Source organism: Stegastes partitus, unplaced genomic scaffold, assembly GCF_000690725.1.
Source record: "Stegastes partitus isolate 25-593 unplaced genomic scaffold, Stegastes_partitus-1.0.2 Scaffold818, whole genome shotgun sequence".
In the NCBI taxonomy this organism is placed as follows: Eukaryota; Metazoa; Chordata; class Actinopteri; family Pomacentridae; genus Stegastes; species Stegastes partitus.
Genome location: NW_007578549.1, coordinates 4,319 through 28,955, shown reverse-complemented (window position 1 = coordinate 28,955; position 24,637 = coordinate 4,319). Strand labels below are relative to the sequence as shown.

Sequence of the window (24,637 nt, the reverse complement as noted above, 5' to 3'; positions counted from 1 at the left end):
ACTGTGTAGCTGGCAGCACATTTGGATGATCCATCATATGTCTTTTTATTGTGTTTTCTTTTGTTGGGAATTCTGCATTTTAGTAACAGTGTGACCCTCCCCTCGTGCCAATGTTCAACCCAAAACAAGTTCCCCCAACGCTACAGGGGCAGCGTCACTACATCCTGGCTTTTTCTCCCTAGGACTAAATGATGACAGGTACATCCAGATGATTTCTACAGCACTGACAACGTTGTGGAGGAAGACTAGATTTTGACACAAACCCACATAGTGTTAGGTTTTCAAGGCTTTTACCTTAATAGCTGTTGAGATATTGTTGTTCAAACACAGCCTCCAATTTTAATATATGAAAAAAAAAACATGCTTAAAGTGTATCGTTAAAGAGTTTTCTTGTTGTTGTTTTTATCTTGGAAAGTATATAATAAATAAATATATGCACATTTATCAAATATCTTCATAAATATCCATATTTTATGCTATACAAATTTCAGGCAAACCAGAGATGGTCGAGTAGAAATTATTCTAAAATTTTCAGGATTTGAGATGGAATGACCTTGATATGTGTGATATTACTTTAATTGCTAAAAAAAAAAAAGACAATTTGCCCCGCAGAGCAGAAGACTGCCTATACTTAAGGCAAGCTGCATGGTTTAATACATTTCTGCATGACTCATGCAGAAATGTATTAAACCAACACAGAAGCTTGTATAAAGTGGAACAGGTCTGCCTGTGTAAAAGTCTTTGGCAAAACTCCCCCCCCCCCTTTTTTTTTTTTTGTGATGTAGTTTGCAAGCTTAGAAGTCATTGTTTGAATTTTAAAAGCAGTAGCATATGTGATAAACCGTGCCAGTGGCATGTGTTTACCCATAGTCTACATCGGTTGAGTCAGAGTAGTTGTACTCGACTGAGTAGTTGATACTCGATATGACTGCAGACAACAGAAGCAATGAGCCTGTAACTAGCACCAAAATGTGGAGACTCTCAGCATATTTTTATTACACTACTATTTTGGTACAAACAGGTACCTGCCAGTGTGACAGATAGTCTTCTGAGATTTACTAACCAAAAGGAAAATGTCAGCATTTAGCATGATTTAGGGGGATCAAAGAATTTTTTATTTTTTTTACTTTTTATGATTGGAGAGCCATCAAAAAAATGGAACAATAAACGTGGACAGGAAACTACCTTCAAACCAAAAGGTCCCATTATTTGTTGCAACATATGCAAAATAGAAATGGAACACAAAGGAGAAAATCAAGTAAAAAGGTAGGTCATGAGCAGATATCGGAGGTGATTTGGTAAAGGGAAGAGAGTGAACACATCAAAAAACAAAAGCCCGTTAAAGCCATCCATCAGTGCAGCTGTGGTCAGAGGTGGGGGATCCAGTTATCCCTCTCCAGGGAACAGAGAGATGAATGACTTCCTCACAGGTGGACTATGAGTTTAACAGGAGGGGTAGCAGTGAGAGGAGGTGGAGTTTAACCTGGAACTGAAGCAGTGTTGGGTTACAGCTGTACCTCCGGAGAGGAACCATGACCCCATGGCTTTCTCAGCTCACAGGAAATGTATTTGTTTTCCTAGCCCTTTCCCAGTAATCCTCCCTTCACAGACACATGTAAGGGTGTGCAGACACAAGCACACATTACGTGTGACACATAAACGCACAACAACAACTAATATATAGATCATTTTAGAGGAACACAAGGACTGAAATGCTCAAACACATTTTTCATCAGTCTAACATGTTACACTGATGAAAAATGTATGTATACATGTTGGAGGTTTCATATAAGCAGCCTCAGCAGATTAATATACAACAGAACAGCTCTTTAAACAGATTAATAGAAAAACGAGCTAATGCAGCTACTGAACAGATTAGTCTGACACAACTTTGTTCAATCTACCATCCAGTTAAGAATGCCACTAAAAAATCAATTTCTAAGAATCCATTGAAAGTACAGTCCTGTCTTAGCTAACCTCTGCCCCAATCACTCAAGGCCTGCAGGTAAATGCCTTTCAATGGGAAGAAAGAGAAAACACATTTAAAAACAAAGTGCTCAAAAAAATCAATGTCTTGTTTTTCTGCAAGCCTAGATGGGCTGTACAGAAATAAACTCGGCCAGCAGCAGAGCCATGAGGCGTCTGATCTGCCTACGCGGTTCACCGGGCCACATCCTCTCTGCCTCCACTCAGGGAGAAAATAGCATCAGCAAGCAACACTGCCAGACATTAAGGTAGCCTGTTATTTCCACATACATACACAATGGTTCCCTTGCACTGGTTTATCTGCAGTTGTCTACCATAGTTAGACAAACCTAAATAGAGTGGATTATTTGGCCTACATATATTAGCAGGTTCTTTTAAACAATGTCAACAACATTTTCAGCTAAAGCTGTATTTTAACTGTACTTTAGCAACACAACAGTTTATTTATTTAACTACTGGTACTGTGACTGAAATTCTGAAACATATTCTCAAGCAAACACTAGTGTTGAAGTACTCGAGATCGGTCTCGGTCTCGAGACCACTTTTTGAAGATCTCAGGCTTGTCTTAGACTCAACCGCATTTTTACTTGGTATTGTCTTGGTCTCGGGCTGCTGGTCTGCCGGACAATCTGGATTACAACCATCCTCTATGCACTCAGTGTTTCTCACAGTGTGTGGCGCCCCCCGATTCACATGTTAACGCGATCACAATGTTTCTATAATGACAGCCAGTAGTATGGACATTTAAAATGCGCTCAGTTCGTAGAAAAGTCCGTACAAAAAAAAACTCTGCTTATAGAAAACCTTTCATTGTGGGCAAATTAGTGTAGAACGCGCTTTCCACTGTTTTCCAACTAATGTTTGGTCGCTCACCTGTCAGAGGAGCTGCACTGCAGACACCTGGTAGCATCTACCGGAGCAGCATGTGAGGCGTTTGGGGAAAATCGGAGAAATGCACCATCTACCATAGCAGCATGTGAGGCGTTTGGGGAACATCGGTAAAATGTAGTGTCTACCCATGGGCATTTTCAGCAATTGTTTAGACTGTGTCCAGTTAATGACTGGTATTAGAAGAGGATTGGTGACAAAATAAATATATTTTAAGGTTAAAACATTTTACAAATGTCTAGTCTTGTATCTCCTGAAGATCACTGCATCATAACTAAGTGATGCAAAAGCAACTACTCATCAGCTGCATGGTGCATTAATAGCTGTGGCAATGCTGATCCAAAATAAGGGAGTGGGGCGACCAGATCATTAGCTTGTGCGACCAATGAAGAAAGTTGGTAGCACCATGCTACCACTGGAAAAGTTAGTCTGGAGCCCTGTAACAGAATTGCAAGAAACCACATTCAACAGCTGAGGACCTCCTGCTGCCTACTGCTCTTGATATGGTGTCAACAATGAGCCCCCCCACCCATTACTTTTACTGATCACTGAGTAGGTTGTTGCCGCTCTATTTGACTGCTCATGATATTTAATTTCAGTCAATTTAAACTGACTAATTTCATGACTATTTAAGGTGAGGGGGGGCACAAAAGATTTTTGTCCTCCGAAGGGGGGCCTGACAGAAAAAGTTATGCGAACCACTGGCTTAGATGATTAAACATAGTTATAGGTATGCTTAAAATGGAGTTTTTACTACCATGATGAACATCCTTTTACAAAATCTATTACAGTACAACAAAACTGAAAAAAATACTTAAGGTGCCAATTTTTAAAATTAAAACACACAATTGCAGAATAAATGTGTAACTTCAATATAAATTAAACTAAATATATGTACAACACAATTTTGAGTGCTGTGAGTTCCCTCTTCTATGGCTTGTTCAATCACACAATCTTTCCCACACTGGGTGTACTTAAAAGGAAAAAATGCACACCTATCCTCTTTCTGAAAATGATTGTAATGCCAGTGTTAAAGTAAGAAAACTAACTGCTGTGGTCATTTAATATTTAAGATAAAATTGTAGTATTGACTGTTTGTTTGATACATTCCGTATTGAATGTTTGTTTGCAGTTGCAGACGAGTATTACAGGCAACCTTACACTTGCCTTAAAACTACATTGGATAAGTGTTGAATAAAATGGTTAAGTTAAATTTGGTATGGTCTCGGTCTTGACTCGGTCTCGACCCCTCAAAGTGTTGGTCTTGTCTCAGTCTCGCTACACTGTGGTCTTGGCCATGTCTTGGTCTCGGTTTAGGTGATCTCGACTACAATGCTAGCAAACACACATATGCAAAGATCAGCAACTACAGTAAGGCCACTGACAGGTGGAGTGAATAATGTCAATGTTAGACTGTTATTATTCTTGTTACAATGGGACCAGTGAAGGGGAGGCGTATATTAAGCAGCAAGTGAACAGTCAGTTCTTGAAGCTGATGTGTTGGAGGCAGGTAAAACAGGCGACTGAAAGGAAATGTGTGACTTGGACAATGGTCAGATTGTGATGGCAAGACAGCTGGGTCAGAGCATCCTCAAAACAGCAGGTCTTATAGGCTGTTGCTAGAAAGCAGTAGTTAGCTGCTACATAAAGTGGTCCAAGGAAGGACAACTGGTGAGTACTGATACCGGTCATAGGTAGTCAAGGATAGTGATGAACAAATATCTGGAACCAATATTTGTTTGCAGTAAATATGAAGAGTGTGATGCTCTGCGGCAGGATGATGCACCCAGCCACACTGCAAACATAATCCTGAAATGGGTTGAGGAAGGGTTGCAAGATGGCTCAGTAGTTAGCACCATTGCCTCGCAGCTAGAAGATCCCTAGTTCGCGTTCCGGTGACACCCAGGATCTTTCAGCCTGAAGTTTGCATGTTCTCCCCCGTGCAGTGTGAGTTCTCTCCAGGTTCTCCGGCATCCTCCCACACAGTCCAAAAACATGTTGAGGTTAACTGGTGATTCTAAATTGTCCGTGAGGTGTGAATGTGACTGTGCTTGTTGTCTGTCTATAGTCCTGTGACAGATTGTCGACCAATCCAGGGTGTCCACTGCCTTCACCCTAAGTGAGCTGGGGTAGGCTCCAGCCCCCCCACGACCCTAGCCAGGATTAAGTGGTGTATAGATAATGGTGGTTGGATGGTTTGAGGAACACAACAGAAAGTTCAAGGTATTGTCTTGGCCTCCAAATTCCCAAAATCTACAAGCAGCCATGCAGCAGTAGGATGTCTGTAAGAACATGTCACCTCCATAGAGGTCCGACCTCATAACTTCCAGGACTAAAGGATCTGCTGCGAACGTCTACGTGCCTGATACCACAGGACACCTTTGGATATCTGTGGAGTCCAGACCCCCACAGATTAGAGCTGTTTTGGTGGCGTGACGCACAGTATTTTAAAGATGGTTTTATTGTTGTGGCTGTCGGATGAATATTTTCAAACTGGTGATGACACCAGAAAAAAAAGCAATCAGTTTTTATATTTCATTTTTGATCGGAAGTGTATACCTACGCAGAGTTCAAGTTATGGTCACCTTAGTACTACACTGGCTTACAACGAAGAGAATGCAAAAGGTAAACAGAAATGAAGACAATCTACAAAGTGAAAGACTGAATCCTTGAATGAGTATCCGCCAATTCAACAAACCAACTGGGAATTACTAAAAAAAATATAAGCTGACCGCAAAGGCAGCATACCAAAAACATTTTTGATGGTCTTTTTCTCTCTCCCTTCCTTCCAGGATCCTATAGGCAAGATGACGACAACATAATCAAATCCCATATGGGCTTGTCTTTATCTCATCCAAATTCTGTTTTCATCTTTAATCCTAGCCTCCACCAATTTCTGTCAACAAGCAGAGAAGAAAACACAACACATCACCATTTGCCTTTCAGGTGTCCCAGTGATACCTGTAAAGACCTGTCTTACTATTATTAGCCACTGCATGGACCAACTGGCCCTGAGGATACAAGCTGTACCCCTGAGAGAGTACATTCAGTGGGATGAGGGCTGGTCGGATGTGGCGGGCTGATGGAGTTGACATGCAAAGAGGGATGCCATCCGAGTGACAGGAACTGAGGAAAACAGCTCTGAAACAACCATCTCACAGTGTCACATCTGACATTGCAAAGTTATTATTGACATTACATGACTCACACACAAACAATTACATTTATTTATATGTTGTTGTGCTTTCAGGGCTTACACGTTTTGGACAGTAGACTCCCAAGACTTGTTCTTGATTGCTCCATGTGCTTTCCATGATCACATAATCAATGATTTCTGTGTATGCATAAAAACAACTTACAATAAACAATAATTTCCAAATATTTTTCATATAATGGGAAATGACTGGTGATAATGCAATATTATTTAGATATTATTATCAGTGATGTGTGGTCAGGGGAGGCATTACGGAAAAAATATATATGACAAAATAATTTAAATGGTTATATTTATCCAGTGATTTGTACTATAAAGTATTTATTTTTTCATTTAGCCTCTCCAATTTTGATGATTTTTTAAATTTAAAATCGCAGAATTTTCACAATTTCCCATTCAAATGCTTGGAAGAGAAGCCGGTGAGGCAGCAGCGAGCTGAGCCTCACCTTGGATTGTACAATCCCTCGCTAACTGCGCTGGCTGCCATGCAGTAACAGCTTAATGCAGTCTGTACATCGCCAATAAAATGGGTCAAACACATTTAATATATGAACTGATTTTCCATAGTTTAGCTTATGTATATAATAATGTTTTTTTGTTACCAACTGTATGTGTGGAACGTGTTTCGTGTACTGAGCAATTATAAACATTTGAGAAGTGGTTCTAGGTGAGGCAGGCAGTTCTCTTGCCTCATGGCAGGGGGCGCTCGTGATCCCAGACATTCTTCTTGTGACTCTGTGGCTGCAGAGTCAGTGACAGCAAGCTGGACTAGGTACAATATATAGTTAGCAAGTCAAGTGCAGCGATCCATTTTTTTTCCCCTCTCGCCCAGTGAAGGAAGATAAGGAGGACTTTTACCAGAAAGTAACAGATATTTTTGTGCAGAAGGAGCAGCGCATGGACTTTTTTTTAAGTAAAGGTAATAGCAATCAGGTTTGTTTGTTTTGTTTTGTTTTTAAATAAAATGTGCGTTTTGTGAGCTACAGTTTGTATGTGTAAAGAATGCAGATATTAAACATAACTCGTAAACTGCTGCCAATCAAATGGCAAATGAGCTACTCTGTAGAGTGCATATATTTGTAAATCTGATTCTGATGAAGTCAGTGCCTCACCAGCCATGAATCTGACCACACCTCACTGATTACTATTATAGTGGTTTTGCAGCATATTTAACCTGAATAACACAAACATTTCTTTTTATACCTTGTGATCTAAGAGCAGCAAAAAGTCTTCTAGTTAGGAGGGGACCCTAAAGTGCTTGTGAGTGTTGTGTAAGGTAGAGATGAAGAGACAACAGATACAAGAGGAGAGAAAGGGGAGAGACAGAAAGGGTGACAAAGGTGAAGAAGGGAAAGCATGGACAGGAATCTGAAGAGAGAATCTTCTTGAATTAGTGATAAGGCTTGCCCTCCTCTTGTATTTTTGATGAGTAAGATCAAGTTTTGGACACTTGCATGCAAGCTCCTGAGAGACTGGAGCTGCCACGGAGAGTCTAACAGCAAAACATCGCATTACATGACGTGTGGTGTCTGGAGACGAGGTTCTGCTTTGACTCTGCTGTCACTAGGGCCACTGAATGGTCAGGAGGCACCAATATTCCAGCTAAACATAGTCCAATTAAAAACTGCTGGCAGCATTAAGCACTTTCTGCCAACTAGGTGGTGAAACTCAAATACCTGCCTTACTTGATGCTTTTCTTGAATTTCCTAAATAGTCGGCAACAATGGTGAAGTTATACATCTGGCTGACAGGAGCGGAGTTGTATCCAATATGCACATTTAGCTCTGGTTTAGACTCAAGAAAAACCTCTTAATCTTATTAAATGCTTTACCTGTTTTACAGTCTGGGTTTTACTTTACTTTTTTGCTGTTTTTTTGCTTAAGATCATGTCTTCAAGTAGAAGCTTTGGTTGCAATAATCAACCAGTCTTACAGCAACGTACATGTTTCAACAAAGTGCCTTAAATTTGTTTCAATTTAGTGTTCATTTAGATCAAAATGTTAGAAAGACAAAACAGCAACCTAAGAGGCAAAAATCTGCACAGAACTGTAAAATTGGTTGTTAATTCTGTGTTTTCAGTAATATGACTGATTGTCTCAAAGACATAGTCATTTTATCTAATGTTATCATGAAACAATCATATAAAGCAAGATTAAGAATGTTATTATTGTCTTATCAGATTCATAAATGCTCTGTATGCCTATTTTTAGAAGATTAGGCCTGCAGGGCAGTATGTAAGTAAGAGTCTGTGATTCTAACAGCATATCAGGGAATATGGTATGAATGAATGTGCTTGATTGTGTTTTGGACTGAGTGCACACAAGCATGTTTGCCCGATTGCAGCAGTGTGTGTTTGTGTGTCGTTATGTGTTCGAGTGTGAGGGTGTTATGCAGCCTCTGGGAGTCCATGTCCTGGTGGAAAGTGAACCCCCTCCCCCCTCTGTTACTATCTTTAGCTCATTTCCGTCGTGTCTTGTCACTCATGTTCTCCTCTACAGCACTTAAATCTGGTATCTAAACCTCCAGGCCATCCAATATCCTGTACTTCCCCTGCACAGGAAGCTAGAAAGGGCTGGGGGCGGGGTCCTCTCTGCTATTGTGGATGCATGTACACTGTGCAATTGTACAAATACGTATGACCTTACATGTTCATAGTTAATGGATGCACCTGAATAGATTTATTAAAAACGAGGACAAAGCACAATAAATTTACTACACACTATTACGTAAGGGTTACACAGGAGGATAGGACACACAGCTAAAAACACAGACACATACACACATAGATGTCTGTGCCAGGAGGCCCGTTGGTAGAGGACACCTTGCCTAGTCAAACTGGCGTCACTGCTAACGTCTGCAGGGACACAAGAGATTGCACAAGTAACCAAATCTAACCGTCCGCTATCTAATCACCTCTTAAACACACGTTTGTACTGGTAGACTGTTTATCAGCAGGATTGTTAAAATTTTGACCAAAACATTAGGTCTCAACACCATATAGATAACCATAGTTAATTAGATGCTTAACCTAAACCTAGTCCAACATTTGAGTCTAAACTCAAGTTAAACTAATTTAATACCAGCTTTACCTCAAACCTTCTCTTTGAAGGTGGGTCAACTAGCAGCCTGTTCTACTCTGGAGGACCTGCATAAACTCACCTCTGTGGACATTGTGGTCCCCATAAAAACAAGTAAACCACACACCCAGACAACTCTCTGTCTTCCTTGGCCTCATTTCACGTTTGCCATTCTTCAAGTGTTTCACAGCTGACTTGATATCTGTACAGTGCAATGGGATTGACACTTTGCGTATTCCGTCGCCTCCTCTTTGCTCTCACTTAACTAGAGGAGACTCAAGCAGACAGCGGCCTGCACTACATTTTGAGGGGTCACACAGTTCCACAAAAGTATCAAAGTTGTTTTTTTTTTATTGCCATGGTGATAGCGGCGCACATAGATGCAGCAGCCACTTCAGGAGACAATGAAAGCAAACGTTTTGAGTGTCTTGTCTATCCCAGACGTTCATTCCACAAAATTTGCAGCCGGGAGATTTTGTTGGGCATCAGGACAGTGAACGGCGCTGGAATTGCAGCGATCGGTTGTGATTTGGACATACGACACCAACACAGGGTCCGATTGGCGACTGCGCCAGCAGTTACCCAAGAGAGAAGGTAGCGCAAACGGTACGAATGTAAACAAAGGAGGAGAAGGAGGACCTACAAGGACCTAAAGAGGTTCGCTATCTTCAACAAATGGCGGCATGCATGGACGCAGCAGCCCCTTCAGGAGACAGTGACAGCAAACGTTTAGTGTCTTATCCTAGACGTGCATTCCACAAAACTTGCTGGTTGAGCGATCCTGAAGAAACGCTCTCTCATCTTGCCTGTACTACTGTGTATGTGCAGCACAATGACAATAAACCTGATTTGATTTGATTTGATTTGATTTTGATTTGCAAAAGAAAAAAAAAGTACATTGGGATACATTTGTGTTCATGAAAATGTGATTGTTAGAAGAGGAATAAACATTGTTCTCATTATTAAGACCACAATGTAGGACTACAAAAAATAGGCTATTTTTTGAAATTTTGACCGCAAGTTTAAATTCAGCCAGTAACTGCTCCAAATCTGTTATATCAAAGTGCAGAACTATGGTTCTATGAATGAGAGACACTTTGGTGAATCTCGAGAGAATCTTGAAAACTACATTGTGCCCATCACCAGAGTAGGATCTGAAAAAAATCCAGTGTAATCAAAATCTCAAATAAGACAGTAAACAATATCTAATGGTCAGTAAAACACTGATGTTATTTTACCCGTTTAATACTTCTAAACTGCAACTGCAAGAGAAATCAAGCAAAGCAACGCTACACTAACTTTAGTCATACTACCTAAATAGTTACTTATTTAATTGAAATGTGCCATGCTTGGCAACCTTCTAAAAATGGTGGCAGGTTGTGTTTTATTACCAGATACTGCCTGGTCCCAGTATAGAGTTCCCCGGGAAGAGTTAAAGCATTGAAATTCAACTTAACTACAGCTATGAAAAGAATGACATGCAAAAATGAACACCATGTGGTTTTGTTTTTAGTTCCTCAAACATTAGACATTGTTATTAGATTGGGTCAAAAAAATAAAACATATGTCACAATTTCAACAACAAAATTTAAAAAGCAATATTAACACAATCAGAGTATTCAGTCATCCAGAGGCAGCTAGCACATAGCAGCTGACAGACACTATGGCTGCTGATGTGGCTTAGATAAGTCACTTTGTGGCTGCTGATGCGTCTATCAAAGTTGCATCACGTCACATGAGAGTGGGGGCATCACTCTGAGCCTCTCTCTGCTCTGTGAGGACGTAGTGTTTGCTGATAACAGTTCATTCAGATGAACAGAACCCTGCTTATGCTGCTAGTTCGCTGCAGCTTAATGGCTAATGCAAAGAGAGACAGAAAGGGAGGAGAGGGACAAAGCTACAGCTGATGTCACATCAGTTTCATCAAGTCAATTCTGATGTCACCTCCGTGTCCATACAAACTTCCTGAATGCAAGTCAGAAACCACATAGAATTGTAATGTTGTGTGTCCAACATGAAGGTATCCTATAGACATCATGCACAGAATTTACTTTTACCATAAACTAATGCATAACGATTACTGGTTTGTTTCTATTATTGTTGACAACATTATGAGTAATTTGTTTAAGGATGTTCGTTTGTTTGGTAAAAGGGAATCTTTTTTATATTTAAAAAAAAAAGAATTAAATTAATCAAGAAAAACTGCTTTCCACTCCTGGCAAATAGGCTATACCTCATGGTCTAAAATATGTGGGCAATCAAAGAATACACCTCATTTTGGGAAGGCTTTCTACTAGATTTTGACATCTGCCTGCAGATCTATCTCACTATCAACAAGACTTGCCTACAGTGGGACGAATCGAGATCCAGGAAGGTATGTTGATAGGGTTGTCATTTTAAGCATTAACAGGGTTAAGAGAGACTGGAGTCTAAAAAAGTCAAAGAAAAACGATGCACAAGTGATCAGAGGAGATGGGCCTCAAGACAAAAAGTCACTGATGGCAGCAGGAACTCTGAGTACAGGAACCTCCCCATCGAACCACCCACGTACCCACCTCAGGCCATTTGCATCTCCCAGCCCTCTCTGTTTCCTCCTACGCTTGGGCCCATTAGGGCGATGGAGGGGAAACACGGACGCAGGGCGGAAGGGAAAGCACTCTGAGGACATCGGCAACAGCGGAAGGACAAGGCAATCACCAGAGGGGAAGACACAAGGAAAAGAGCACAAGGAGGAGAGGAGAGGAAAGATGAGGTTTCCCAGCAATGGATATCAGGGGATTAGTGCTGACAGGAGAAGGAGCACTGGGGGCTCCCTGCTCAAAACCAATTTAAACAGGGATGACCCTCACACACACATTCACACTCCAATGCCCAGTGACTCATGCACAGACAAACCCCTGAAGCACACAGACATACACAAATGACATAGAAAAAGATCACATATCCACCACCACATCCACACACATGCAGCTCATAATCCTAATTCACACCAATTCAACTATACACATATACATTAAACAACATATGTACACACATGCACAGACACACAGGACACTGAGAAGGAACGGATATAGACTAATAAGTCAGGAGCTTTGTGCTTGTGCATTTTAAATGTGAACACATTTCATTTGAACACAGTCAGCTAACGCAAGTCTTCATCTTGCTAATTTTGGCCAAGAGAAAACTGATGTATATGTATCAACTGAGTGTGACACCAGGGTGCAGGGAGTTAGTCAGTGAAGTAACAGGCAGGCAGAACTCCAGCTAGTCTATTATTAGAGCTGTGGCTGCTGCTCCCTGTTCAGGGCCCCCGGGGGCCGGGCACTGGCATGTGGATTCCTGCTCTCTCTCCCCATCTTTCTCTGATCTCTCACGGGCCTTCCCATTCAGGCACGCTTGGGCAATTCATACAGGGAGCGAAGACGAGCTCCTTCAACGCAGAGAAGGACGGAGAGAAAAGGGAGGAGTGAGATGCAAAGAGGGCAAGACGGAGAAGGAGCCGAATCTGAGGCACACCCTGCAGCTGACTACACAGCAGGCTTAGGTGTAGATAATAAAAAAAACAATCTTTCTATAAGTACTCAATGAAAAGGTTTTGCAAGCACAAAACAGTAACATGAGAGCCAGAAAGTGAACACTCACATTCACACAGTTTGTGGTCATCTACTGATTTATCAAGTTGTTACGTTTGTGTCTATCGTAAATGCCTGTTACTTCATAAGTCTGTGAATCACCAATCACTGAGGTAATAAAAAGAAGAGTGTGATGTCTCTTTTTCAGTGTTCTGTAGAAGAAGTTATATTTTCTGTGGCTAGGATTATTGTTTAGGTCTATTCACCCATAGTGCCAAATAACTGCTTATTCTCCTTATTGGTAAGTTTAGGAAGTTCCTGTATTCCAGACAACTTTTCCTAAAAGAGAGCGACCAGATTCACTATTCAGAAATTCTATGCAGTTGTAAGCAGATGTATTAGCTTTCTAATAAGTTACATGGATTATAATTAAACAGTAGCAAAACACTTGAAAATACACAATATTGTGGGTATTTATTTTAAATATGATTTCACTACATTTAATTTTAAATTCATGACAAACAGGTTAAAGCTTGTGTTTTCCTTCACCCATTCATTTACACAGCTCCATTTTAAGATCAGAACATTTCAAACTATGAATGGCTGATGTATAGCCGTGTGTTTACTGGAGTCTTGAACCAACACCACTTATCTGACTTGGCCATCCTCATTCTAAATGACTTCCACTTGGCTCAGTCCATTCTTGCTGTTCCTCCCACACAGCAGCCAATGGCAGGGAAGGAGTCACTAAGAGAAGTAGCGCAACACACTAAAGAAAAATTACTACTTCAGCTATTATAGGAGCTACAATATATATATATATATATATATATATATATATATATATATATGTACCATTTCCCTGAATGTTCACATTATACAGTACTCATATTCAAAAGCATGAGTAAACTCACATTCATTCTTGTATGAATGCAAGCAAGGAATACTTTTTATGTCCATACTTATGGTTGTCGTGTAAAATATATTTACGTTATATTTATTATTAATCATTAAATACTACTTTCAGTGACCTACTTACAAAGAGGATGTGTAATTATCTAATTTCCTTTTCATTACTTAACAAGCAACTGGTTAAATAGTTTTATTGCTATGACTGTTTCAAGATAGAGTGTTAAAGTGAATAGAGTTTGAGAGATGGCTGGCTGAGTAATGTATGAGATACACAGAGGGAGCTACATTACATCCTCACGCCTAAAGCATGACAAATTGGTGGATAAAGCACCACAGGTCATTCATGCTATATACATAAACCCACATCTTGGCAATCCCAAACTGATCATTTCATGCCATAAAAAAATGTCATACCAATGAACATTTCTGGTCAAAATAAACTCTATACCATTTTACAGTGACCATGATCATGTATTTAGCATGACAATGGATATGACATTTTACCATGTAACCTTATATCTACACCAAGACAGCCTCGGGTGAAAGTGTGTTGTTTCCCAATACTCATTTAATCTGTACATTAGGACTTACCTACATTAATCTCAGGTTTCTACCCATTTATGCGGATCAACATTTGTAGAGTAAGCGGATAGCACTAATTTACATCCAGGATTTTACCTTGCAACATAATCTGAATTTGCTACTGCAGGTCATGGACAGGTCATTGGCCTGTGGCCCCAGATGGGCCTTCAGCAACAATAAAAAACAGCAGAATGATATTGACCCCAAATATGCAAAGGGGCATTCAGAAAATATATATTTTAAAAAGCAGCTGAAAAGGTTTGATAAATAGGCTTGCAATGGTAGCCTGTAAAGTATCCTGTAACAAAGAAAGATAGCCCCCTGACAGAGCTGCTCAGTGGCTAAAAGTGGCTGCATCTGGCAATACTGACAAAAATCAAAACTCACATAGGGAAAACCACATTGTTCCATTTCAAAATAAAACAGATTATGAGTAAAACCTGACAACTGAATGAAAATAGACAAATGTTGAACACTTAAATTTTAAATTTGGCCCATAAAGTTCACTGTTACTGAATTGTTATGCAGCTTTCAAGATAGAAAAAAATAATAATTGAAGTTACATTCACATTTTAAGATAACCAAGTTATAAACAAGTTTTTTAGTATTTAGAAAATTACCAACACTTCTTGGTATTATACTACTGTGTAATTATAATTAAAATGGGATTACATTTCTGAGCAGTTTGATGGCAAACAACTACATTAAGGATAAACACAAATTGAACAGCAAAGTATTGCTTTCGACTATACCACAGCACCTCTGGGTGAATCAAGTGTTGCACAGTGCAACGGATGGCAAAACCAAACACAGTCTGCACTGCCACCTGGTGGTCCCAGGTGCATTCTCTCCAAATAGACAACGTTGAATCTATAAGCTTTCCATGAACAAAAACAATAACAAACTTTTCACTGCAGTATGTGTGAATATTTTTGGTAGCAACTGGATCTTGTCACCTTGGTATTTTAATGTGAGTGATTTAAGTGGTACGCAATTGTTGTGTTGTGTGTTATATCTAAAGAGAAACAACACATAGATACATATCACAAACATGATTCATGGAACAGACACACTTAATTTTATCAAATGTAGTAATCCACACAAACTTTGAGAAACATACCTGTGTAATTATGTATAAAGGTGGATCAATGCGAGCAGTTTCTTTGTGAGTTTAAACTTTCACTGGGTGCGTATAGAGCAACGGTAGGCAGGGAAATAAAATCAATGAATAAATAAAAACAATGGTGTTTTTCCCCCTGTTTGCTCCACATGGATTGGACTTTATGAAGTCATCCACTGTCCTCTTGAGCCCTCATGAGCTGTGTCACTGACAGGTCACACATAGGTCAGAGTTTGTATGATGTGTAAGGATTGGACTAAGCTAAGTGAGGTAAATACATATCCTGAGTGATTTGTGATTGACTTTCTCGTGGTTGTGCAACTGTGGACTTAGTGTACTGCATCAGCTTACCGTGGTGCTGTGAACAGCTTGACCCAGCTCTATGACATGTGGGTCAGTGAACCAGGTATCTGCCACTGTTGGAATGACCTATGAAGAAAACAAGTCATTAAAGATCCAATACTGCTTCTCTACATACCAGCTAAGACAGCATTTTAGAATGTCCACTTAGCAAATCCAAACAGTAAATTATTTTTGTCCTTTTTTCCAAATATTAAAAGTGGACAACATTATAATATTTCAAAATTGGAAAGGCAGTTAGTTTTAGTACGTTACAGTTGTGATTGTCCGTTAGCATACATACCTTTAGGAACAATTAGTATAATTCAGTGTGGAATATGTCTTTAAAACATTTCTTTATTTATAAAGTGAAACTGAACTGACCTGAATGGCTGTGGACTGTGGGTGATGAAGGTGGGGTGTCCTTGGATAAATATCAGCCAGGTGGGGTGAGGGATCTGGGGTGGACCTCCGACTGTGTTGTTGTAGGACATCCTGATAAGATCTGCTGTCAAAGTTTGTCCTCCACAGCAGCACCTAGGGAACCACAACTTCTGTCAATGTTAACACATTTTCTGCAACAAAAAGTAAACAGTATAACCTTGAATGTATGAGGAGTGTTTCATGTATTAGGCATTAGGCACAAACCTGACTATCAGCTCCCCCCGAGGCAAAGAAATCTCCCACTCTGGAAAATGCAACCGTGATCACAGCACCCTGAAAAACATAGTACACAATGTTAATGACTAAAAAATACACCACGACAAAAATGGGAAAATACTGGAAGTCTTTTTAGAGTGTGTAGAGTATATGATTGAGTCCAAGGTATGTCTGTGGGTAAACCGAGCTGTGCTGTAGCACCACCTTGTGTCCGTGGAGGGTGTAGATGAGACGTCCCTCCAACAGGTCCAGGATTTTAACAGTGCTGTCAGTGGAGCCACTGACCAAGTAGTTGTTGGATGAGTGGAAGGAAAAACTATTGATTCCTGCACTGTGGACTGATCCCAAAGATACACAAATAAGCCACATTCACAAAAAACTGATTAAAAACAACTGGAGCTTAAACTCAAAACAAAAAACATGTAAGCTTTATCATCAAATAAATGTATTTCTCAGCTCAAAATCTATTAATACAATTACAGTCGTGTCTGTAGTACATTTTTAAAATACTTGCAAGGATATTTCAGGCAACTGTGTGACTGGATACATAGCAGCCTTCATTGTGACAAACCTTGATAATGCTGAATCAGCTTGTTGGTCCGCAGATCCCAGATTTTCAGTGAACTGTCGACTGACGAGGATGCAATACAGGTGCCACTGGAGTTAAAATCAACAAATGTTGCTGATCTGGAAAAATAAAAACACCCAGTAGAGTCAGTGGTCTGCAGCAAACCAACAGTCTAGTGCTTAAATAATACACAACAATGCCATCTATGGAAGAGACAGAGCAATTGACATATATCTAGCAAAAAAATAATCAATTTGTAATGTTTTGGCATTTTATCAGCATTAAAATGTACTTTGTGATTTTTCACACATCCTGTTTGGAAATTATATTGTTTTTGCTTTAGAAAAGGAAAACATGGTGTAATAATCCAGTGATGGTGCCAGTTCTGCAAAAGAGAACATATAATCATCTAACTAAAACTAATTTCAGTAACAAACCAAAAAGCAACATGATAGCAAAACTAATGCTAAGGGGAACAAAAGGACACTAAAGCTGTTTTCGGGGGGACTTACCCTCCATAGTCAGTGAAACAGTTAATGCAGTGTTTGGTGGATGTGTCCCAAAGCCGGACAGACCGATCGTCCCCACCAGAAGCTATGAGCCTCCCATCTGGAGAAAATCTATGACAAGGCAGAACATGAAAGGACAATTATACATAATCAGTGTATATTAGTTTGACTCCAGAATTATACCTACTCTTCTCTAACAGATGTTTCACATTGTGCTTTATTCAAAAGAAAAGTGCAAAATGTTTAGAAGTACATAACTATCAAGCTTATAAGATATTTTCAGGTAAGACATGTCTACACAAACATTCTAGAGTGCAAGACGCTACTAAGGATACGGTGTTGCTGTATACCTAGCACAGCGCACCCAATTAGTGTGCTGGTTGAGGGAGTAGATGAAGCACTGCCGATGAGCGCTCCACACTTTGACAGACTTGTCATCGGACGCTGTCACCAGTCTCTGGCCATCATGGGAGAAAGCAACACTGCGTACAGCTGCTGTGTGGGCTTTGAACACTGTTGACTCTCCTTTACTACGACACACACAAAAAATAACAAACACATTTGATTTCAAACCCAAACTGTGCATCAGGCCATTTATTTCACAGTTTAAATCATCTGTACGGTTCAGGATACAGTGACTGATGCCTACATGGAAGGTGTCCACAGTCGAACTGTTCTGTCCTTGGAGGAAGATGCCACCAGAGTGCCGGAGGGTGAGAACTGCAACCCAGTGATGACATCTTGGTGGCCGACAAAACAAAAGGCCCTCCCCTTGGGGGCCAGATTCCAGATCATCAGAGTCTTATCAACTGACCCCGAGGCTGGAGGGAGACAAAAGAAAAAAAAGTTGGAGAGTTACACGTTAAATGTCTAAAAGAGTAAAAGACTGGAATCAAGAGAAAAAGCTCATTATTGGAACACGGTGCAGTAGGTTTCAGCTTAACTCTTCAGCTGGATGTAAAAGCTCTGAAAATTGTTGATTGAGTTTATAAAGTCAGTCCGTTGGACTTCACTAATTCAACAAGTTTTCATTATTTTGACTGCACTGTAGAGCAACACTGAAGACATCAAAACTATGAATAAACACACATGGATTTATGTATTAATATCAGCTGTATAAAAGTCTTAGCATTTTCTCAATCTCTCAATTGGCTTCATGAGGCCATCAGAGTTTTTTTTTTTCTTGAAAGAGCACACATGCTGAGCACTTGTTTGCTGCATTGACTGAATTCTGCTCTCCAGCTCATCCTAAACCATCTTAACAGGGTTTAATTCAGTGACTGCGGAGGCTTGGTCATCTGATGCATTACCCCATTCCACTGCTTCTTAGCCACAGAGCCCTGAGGCCAGAGGAATACTTCCAATGTCAGTTTCTGGTACTTGAGGGTCATCTACGTACATGGACCCCTTTGTGGACATGCACTTGTAGCTCACAATTCGATCCACACAGGCTCTGTGCTACAAAGGCAGTAGTGTTGCATGTTGAGCAGTGATAGAATACAGAGATGCCGATGGGCTGTGCATGAAACGACATGTCCTCCAAGTGAACTCCAAGTGTGGAGAAAACATGTAATCGTATTTTTTCTGCCCGCTATAGCGATTTGATTTGCAATATTTTTTTTAAGGTCAAGCTTTAGCTCAGCATTCACTGTGTCAAAGATTTAAAACATGTGATCCAGCATTACCACATGAGACACCATCAAAAACATGCTCTCACACATAGAAGATGGCATAAACAACTGATAGAACAGTTTAAACCGCAGGGCACAGGTGCTGCATAACATATATCCTAAACTGTGTTTGCAGTTTGCTAATAGCATTGTTTTAAATTGCAATTTAGATTTGAAAACGTTAATTGTTCAACCCTACTCCAAAAGAAAGTACTACAATTTAAAACAACGACCCATTTGTGATGTCAACAGCTGCCTGAGTATGCATCTACAGGCCTTACGGAACCTAGAGGTGTTTTGGGGTCGTTGTCCTGTAGTATGCTCTGCTGTGGTAGTAATGCTGGTTAAACTTAAGCCCAGACTTTAATTGGACTAATGCCTATTCCTGGTGTTTATGGTCAAACTGTTGTCTTCCTCCTCTTGGTCTGTCGCAATTTTTTTTGCACACATTCTCCCATTCTTACATTCAGGTGAGATGTGGCTGTTCTATGAACGATGGGAAGCCCTGATATGGGATCCAACCTGAGGTTTTATAGATTAGTGATTTCTGAGAATGGCACCTCTGATGACCTTCTTCTCTGCAGCAGAGAGAACTTGTGGTCTTCCGTCCCTGACGTGGTTCTCCTTGACTCCATGAGAGCAACTTTCATCACATCAGCATTTTATGTTTTTTTGCTGACTGACAATGGACTGTTGTTTCTATTTGGTTATTTGAGTGGTTCTTGCCATACCATGGGTTATTCAAACAGTCCAATAGAACTATTAGCTGTATACCAACACTACCTCAGCACAGCAAAACTGATGCTCTCGAAGGCATTACGTTGGCAAGAAGGTCCACCAGTAACTTTTGACAGGGCTCAGCTGTTCGTCAAAATCATTCCAGGTCACTGCATCATGGTAAAGATGTTGCCAATAGTGTTTAAAGCTGTCATCAAGAGTCTTGATTTGATGTGGCCACTTTCTTGATTCAAGACACAAAGTGGCTACATCAAATAACCTAAAACATGAAACAGATTTTATTTGGATTGGTGAGCCCAAACTTTTGACCAGTTACGTGTGTTACCATCATAATGAACCTGATAATGAAACAACATATTAGATACTCCCAGTTCTAGCTGAACAGTCTATAGGTGCAGTATATAAACATGACAAGCCATTGCATACAAGTAGTGTACATGAAGAGTAAACAAAGTTGTGCAGTTATTACTAAAGATCTGATTGTTTTACTAAATAACCTTCTTTTACAGATATACACAGTGCTGAACAAATGTATTAGACCATTACTCAATGTAAGGTTTATGCCACAGCTGCCCTAAATCAACAGCATTCATAATTACCATAATCATTTTTTATGTTTCTGTAATGGTTAATACACCAGCATGTAGAAGTTCTTTAACCAAAATGACACTTTTATTGCTAAAATAAAATTGTTATACATAAATTTTCAAATTTATTGTTTTACAAAAAAAAGAAAAATTAGTGAAGCATTATTTTTTGACAAAGATGTCAAATTACAGTTACTTACTTGCATTCCTGAACAGAAAAAAATGGTTTTACTGATTGAATGTTATGCTTGACTAATTTCTGACTTCTCAGAGAAGCCCAGTGAGCCGCCTCAAGTTTGGGTATTAAAACATGAATTCAGTTTGAAATTCCTTTCTTCTGTTCAAAATGGTAAAATGTTGGGAGCTATATAGATAGACCTTCCAGTATCACGAAATGCTTTAATGCACATAGTGCTTAACAAATTAGACAGATGGTTTAATACATTTGTTAAGCACTGAACATACATAACTATCCCTACATATTTGTACATCTGTTACACAGGTGAGAAAATCAGTGTTTTTGGGAACCAATGAATGGCATAGGATCAGGTTGAATGATATGCAAAAACAAAAATAATCATATTGCAGTTATTTTGACTGATATTGCTAAAGTGATAAGACTTGTGATTTTAGTGGGAATACACATTTTTGACATTTTTTTCCCACCAAAAAACAAATAAAAATGATGACATAATTTTTGCTGTGGTCTGTACCAAACAGGAACGTTCCCTTAAACCTGGATAATATGATTCATAGGCCTGGACATTTTTATTGCACAACAGTTCTTCATTTTAAAGTTTCACCCTTGCAGCTTGAACACACCAGCTCTCCTACAACTCTGCTCAAACACTGTAAAACTACTCTACACTACACAATGACAAGCTGCAATATTGGAGCAAATCAGGTATGAACATTCAAGCCAGAAACCAATTCTGAAGTAGAACAATGATATAAAAAGCCCCCTTTAAATTGACAGGATCGGTTCTTGTTTCTGTTTTTTTTTTGCATATGAAAATCCTGAATACTAAATCTATATGTCTGAGACAGTACAGTGCAATTTCAAGGCGGAAATGCTGATGCATGCTGCTTATTTCACTCATTTCTTGCCAATGAAAAAAAAAATTCATGTAAGGGAATCTGGAAAATTGCATGCTGTGACTGGTAATTTCACCTTTATCAAAAAACTGCAGTACCTAAGACTGAGGTATTGCACTTGTCCATATTGTGTTTGATAATGCTTCAAATAACTGTTCAGCCCTTTCAGCACATGGCCAAAAAAACCACATCTTAACAGTAGCCCGTCACTGATTAAGCTTTTAGCAGCATTACGAATTACCAAGTTGTTTGCGGTTTGGATTGAAGTCTGCACAGGTGACAGCATCTTTATGTCCCTTAAAGTGTCTCTCCAGGGTGGGATCCTCCTGTAATGACAATGCTCTCGATTACACAATCGGTCAAGAAAAGTCTGCAGTTTTAATGAAGCAATAGAGTAACAGCATAGCATCCAACTGCTAAAACATGACCTGTGTGTAGTCAAGGTAAGGTCAGCCAATTTGTTAACACATTTCACTTCTGCTGCCATTGGAAGGGGTCCAGTTCTCGATACTGTTGAGTGAACACTGAGAAGAGTGCTTAATCCTTTTGATTTCATTGTCTTAACGCCTGGACTCGTATGAGGAGTAGGCTATGGTGTGGGCTGGGCAGGAAGTCCCGTTGGTATGCTGGCCGCCTGAGTGCCCCACCGATACAGACATTAGAGACATTCCACTCAGCAGAAAACTTCAGGAGGCGAGGAAAGACATTTACAAGCAATGCTGTGACTCGGTAACAGAAAGGAGCTAATGTGTGTTTGACAGCCTCAGTCAGCAAATCCTCTCAGCACAGCCGCAGCTAGCAAACCTGCCGACTCGGCTATCAGTAGAGCACGTTATTCAGCGTTCACATCTCATAAAAAAAATAAATAAATAAAAAACTACTATACTTACTGTAACAGACGCCATTGTGGCCATTTGCTAGGAAAGCTAATGTTGTCTGGGGGACATTTGAACTGCCCCGCTGCTCTGTACTTCCATAACTGTCAACAGTGCGCCCTCAGCAACTTTCTCAGACCTGACTTGTCGAACGCAGATATTAAGCCAGTCAGTTTAACAGTTTTATAAACCTAAATTCACATTAATTTATTGAATCAAAAAAACTTAATAAAAACTTGAAAATGAGTTACGTGTTAGTATGAGCAACCAAACATGATTATTACTTTACGTACAACTAAACAACAGTTGCAGCCACCTGTGGGCTGATCTTGAAGAAACTAGTGGTGCTGCCTTCACGGTACATGTGGTAATGCTAAATGTAAGAGCCCAAGCGCAAAATTCTCGACTGTATATAAAGGATGCTTACAGCAAAGCGACGAAGTGCACGATTCACTTAAAAATACAATAGCAGCATTTAGACTGCAGATAGACTGAGTTAGCTGCTGAATAACAGCTTCAAAAGTTTACATCACACGGAGGGGCTCGCGACCCCAGTGAATGTCAATAGTTATATTGGTATTAACTAAGCTAATGCACTTAAATGTATTCTTTTGACAACGAAAAGAGCCAAGTGCGTAAAGACGTCGGGGGGAAAGCATAAAATCAACAAAAGACGTAAAATCTACGAAGTTTTAACTTAGCGTTGTTATATCTGAAAATGAAAATACAGTCTATCGATGTGACCTGAATGCAGCATGACTTTAAAGCTGAGCGTTACCCCCTGCTAAGCAACTAGCAAGCCATACCATGTCCAACGGCTGTGGCGATAGGAGGGTGCAGTATCGGTTTCTCTGATTGGTCTTTCTAGAAGCACTGACGAATCAGTGCCAAGATTGAGTTCGCTCAACTGCAACACGCCTGGAAAGTGGATGTGAACAGGCAGCTGTAGCGGGAGGTCGATTTAAAAGTTGGCAGTGGACTGTATAAGAATGAATGAAGCCCAGTTCAGTTCATGTCTCTGTTCTCTGGTTCAGTATCAGACTGTGGACTGTTTTCAGCTTCTGTTCATTTCACTGAGAAAAACATCTGTTGTAATGATTCTTACTCTTTCAGAAACAATAACGTTACAGAGGTTTGAGCATCACACTGAACCACACTTTTCTGCTGCTATTTAACATAAAACAGTCCAGAACGATGTGTTGTCAGTTAACTGTGTGGCGCCCATGTAATCAGAGTGCTGTAGTTCTCCATAACTCACATTATGATGATTATTATTATTATTATTAATAATAATAATAATAATAATAATAATAATAATAATAATAATAATAATAATGAAAATCTATCCAAGACAGTAAAAATGCTCTTTGGCCTCAACCAGGAAAACAAGCAGTTTCATAAGATTAAAATATATGACGAAAACATCACACTTTCTGTTGTGTTACATTCATACCCTGCTGTGTTCACTCTCATATTTAATATTCCAGCAATTTAAATTAAAGAACCTTGTAGATCATTTTCTCACGATTAGTGTCTTTTCCTTCCAGCCATGATGTGGATGCTGCTTTCAGGTATTCTTTCATTAAATGTGTATCTGGGGTGTGAATCCTAGAGAGAGAGGGAGAGACGTTTCAGCTCAGCAGACATCCGTGTCCAAATTCACATTTTCTCAGTCTTTTTATGTCTCGAACACAAACAAGGAAGGCGTTGTTTTGTCATGAGATATAAAGTTAATTGGGAGAGTCTGGGGACCTCTATTGAAATATTGTCTAAGTTTTTTTCATGGTGTCATACAATCTTGATTTTGAAATATTAAGCAGGCACTTACCTGCCTACACAAATAAATTGCCATTGGTGTGTCTGCCTACCTAACCCTAGAGCTCATGGCACATGCCTGTGATTGCATGGACTCGTTTGTCAGCATCACTCTGATGCAGGATGTTCCTGAGTTTGATGATATTCCACAGGTGAAAAAAAACTCAGTGACATTTGAATGTGAACAGCATAATGTAATCACTGGAATGCAAATGATGTCAAATAATCAATGTAAAATAAATCACATAATGTAATTATTTCAAGAAAGTGATGTAATGATTGTATTAGGTCACTGTGGTCAAGTACAGTTACTTAATGTCTAAAGTTGTTTTTCATATTTGGGTGGCCTTACTTTGATTTAAAAAAATAAAAAAAAAGCAACTCATGCACATATTTCAGTTGTTGAATGACATCATAAAGGCATTCTGGA

At 39.7% G+C, this 24,637-nt stretch overlaps 1 protein-coding gene across 1 annotated transcript in view; it reads right to left on the bottom strand.

Annotated features, from left to right (window-relative positions):
• The window catches only part of poc1b (POC1 centriolar protein B), a 69,470-nt gene extending 46,946 nt beyond the window's left edge, over positions 1 to 22,524 (bottom strand). Inside the window, exons 1-10 of the mRNA XM_008292569.1 lie at positions 22,408 to 22,524; positions 21,759 to 21,843; positions 18,077 to 18,248; positions 17,778 to 17,957; positions 17,431 to 17,538; positions 16,922 to 17,037; positions 16,555 to 16,688; positions 16,339 to 16,407; positions 16,075 to 16,227; positions 15,703 to 15,780 (exon numbers count right to left, since the gene is read on the bottom strand). Of these exons, the coding sequence (XP_008290791.1) occupies positions 15,703 to 15,780; positions 16,075 to 16,227; positions 16,339 to 16,407; positions 16,555 to 16,688; positions 16,922 to 17,037; positions 17,431 to 17,538; positions 17,778 to 17,957; positions 18,077 to 18,248; positions 21,759 to 21,843; positions 22,408 to 22,431 (1,119 nt within the window). The 5' untranslated portion in view covers positions 22,432 to 22,524. The remainder of the gene's footprint in view (positions 1 to 15,702; positions 15,781 to 16,074; positions 16,228 to 16,338; positions 16,408 to 16,554; positions 16,689 to 16,921; positions 17,038 to 17,430; positions 17,539 to 17,777; positions 17,958 to 18,076; positions 18,249 to 21,758; positions 21,844 to 22,407) is intronic.
• Positions 22,525 to 24,637: the final 2,113 nt, after the last annotated feature.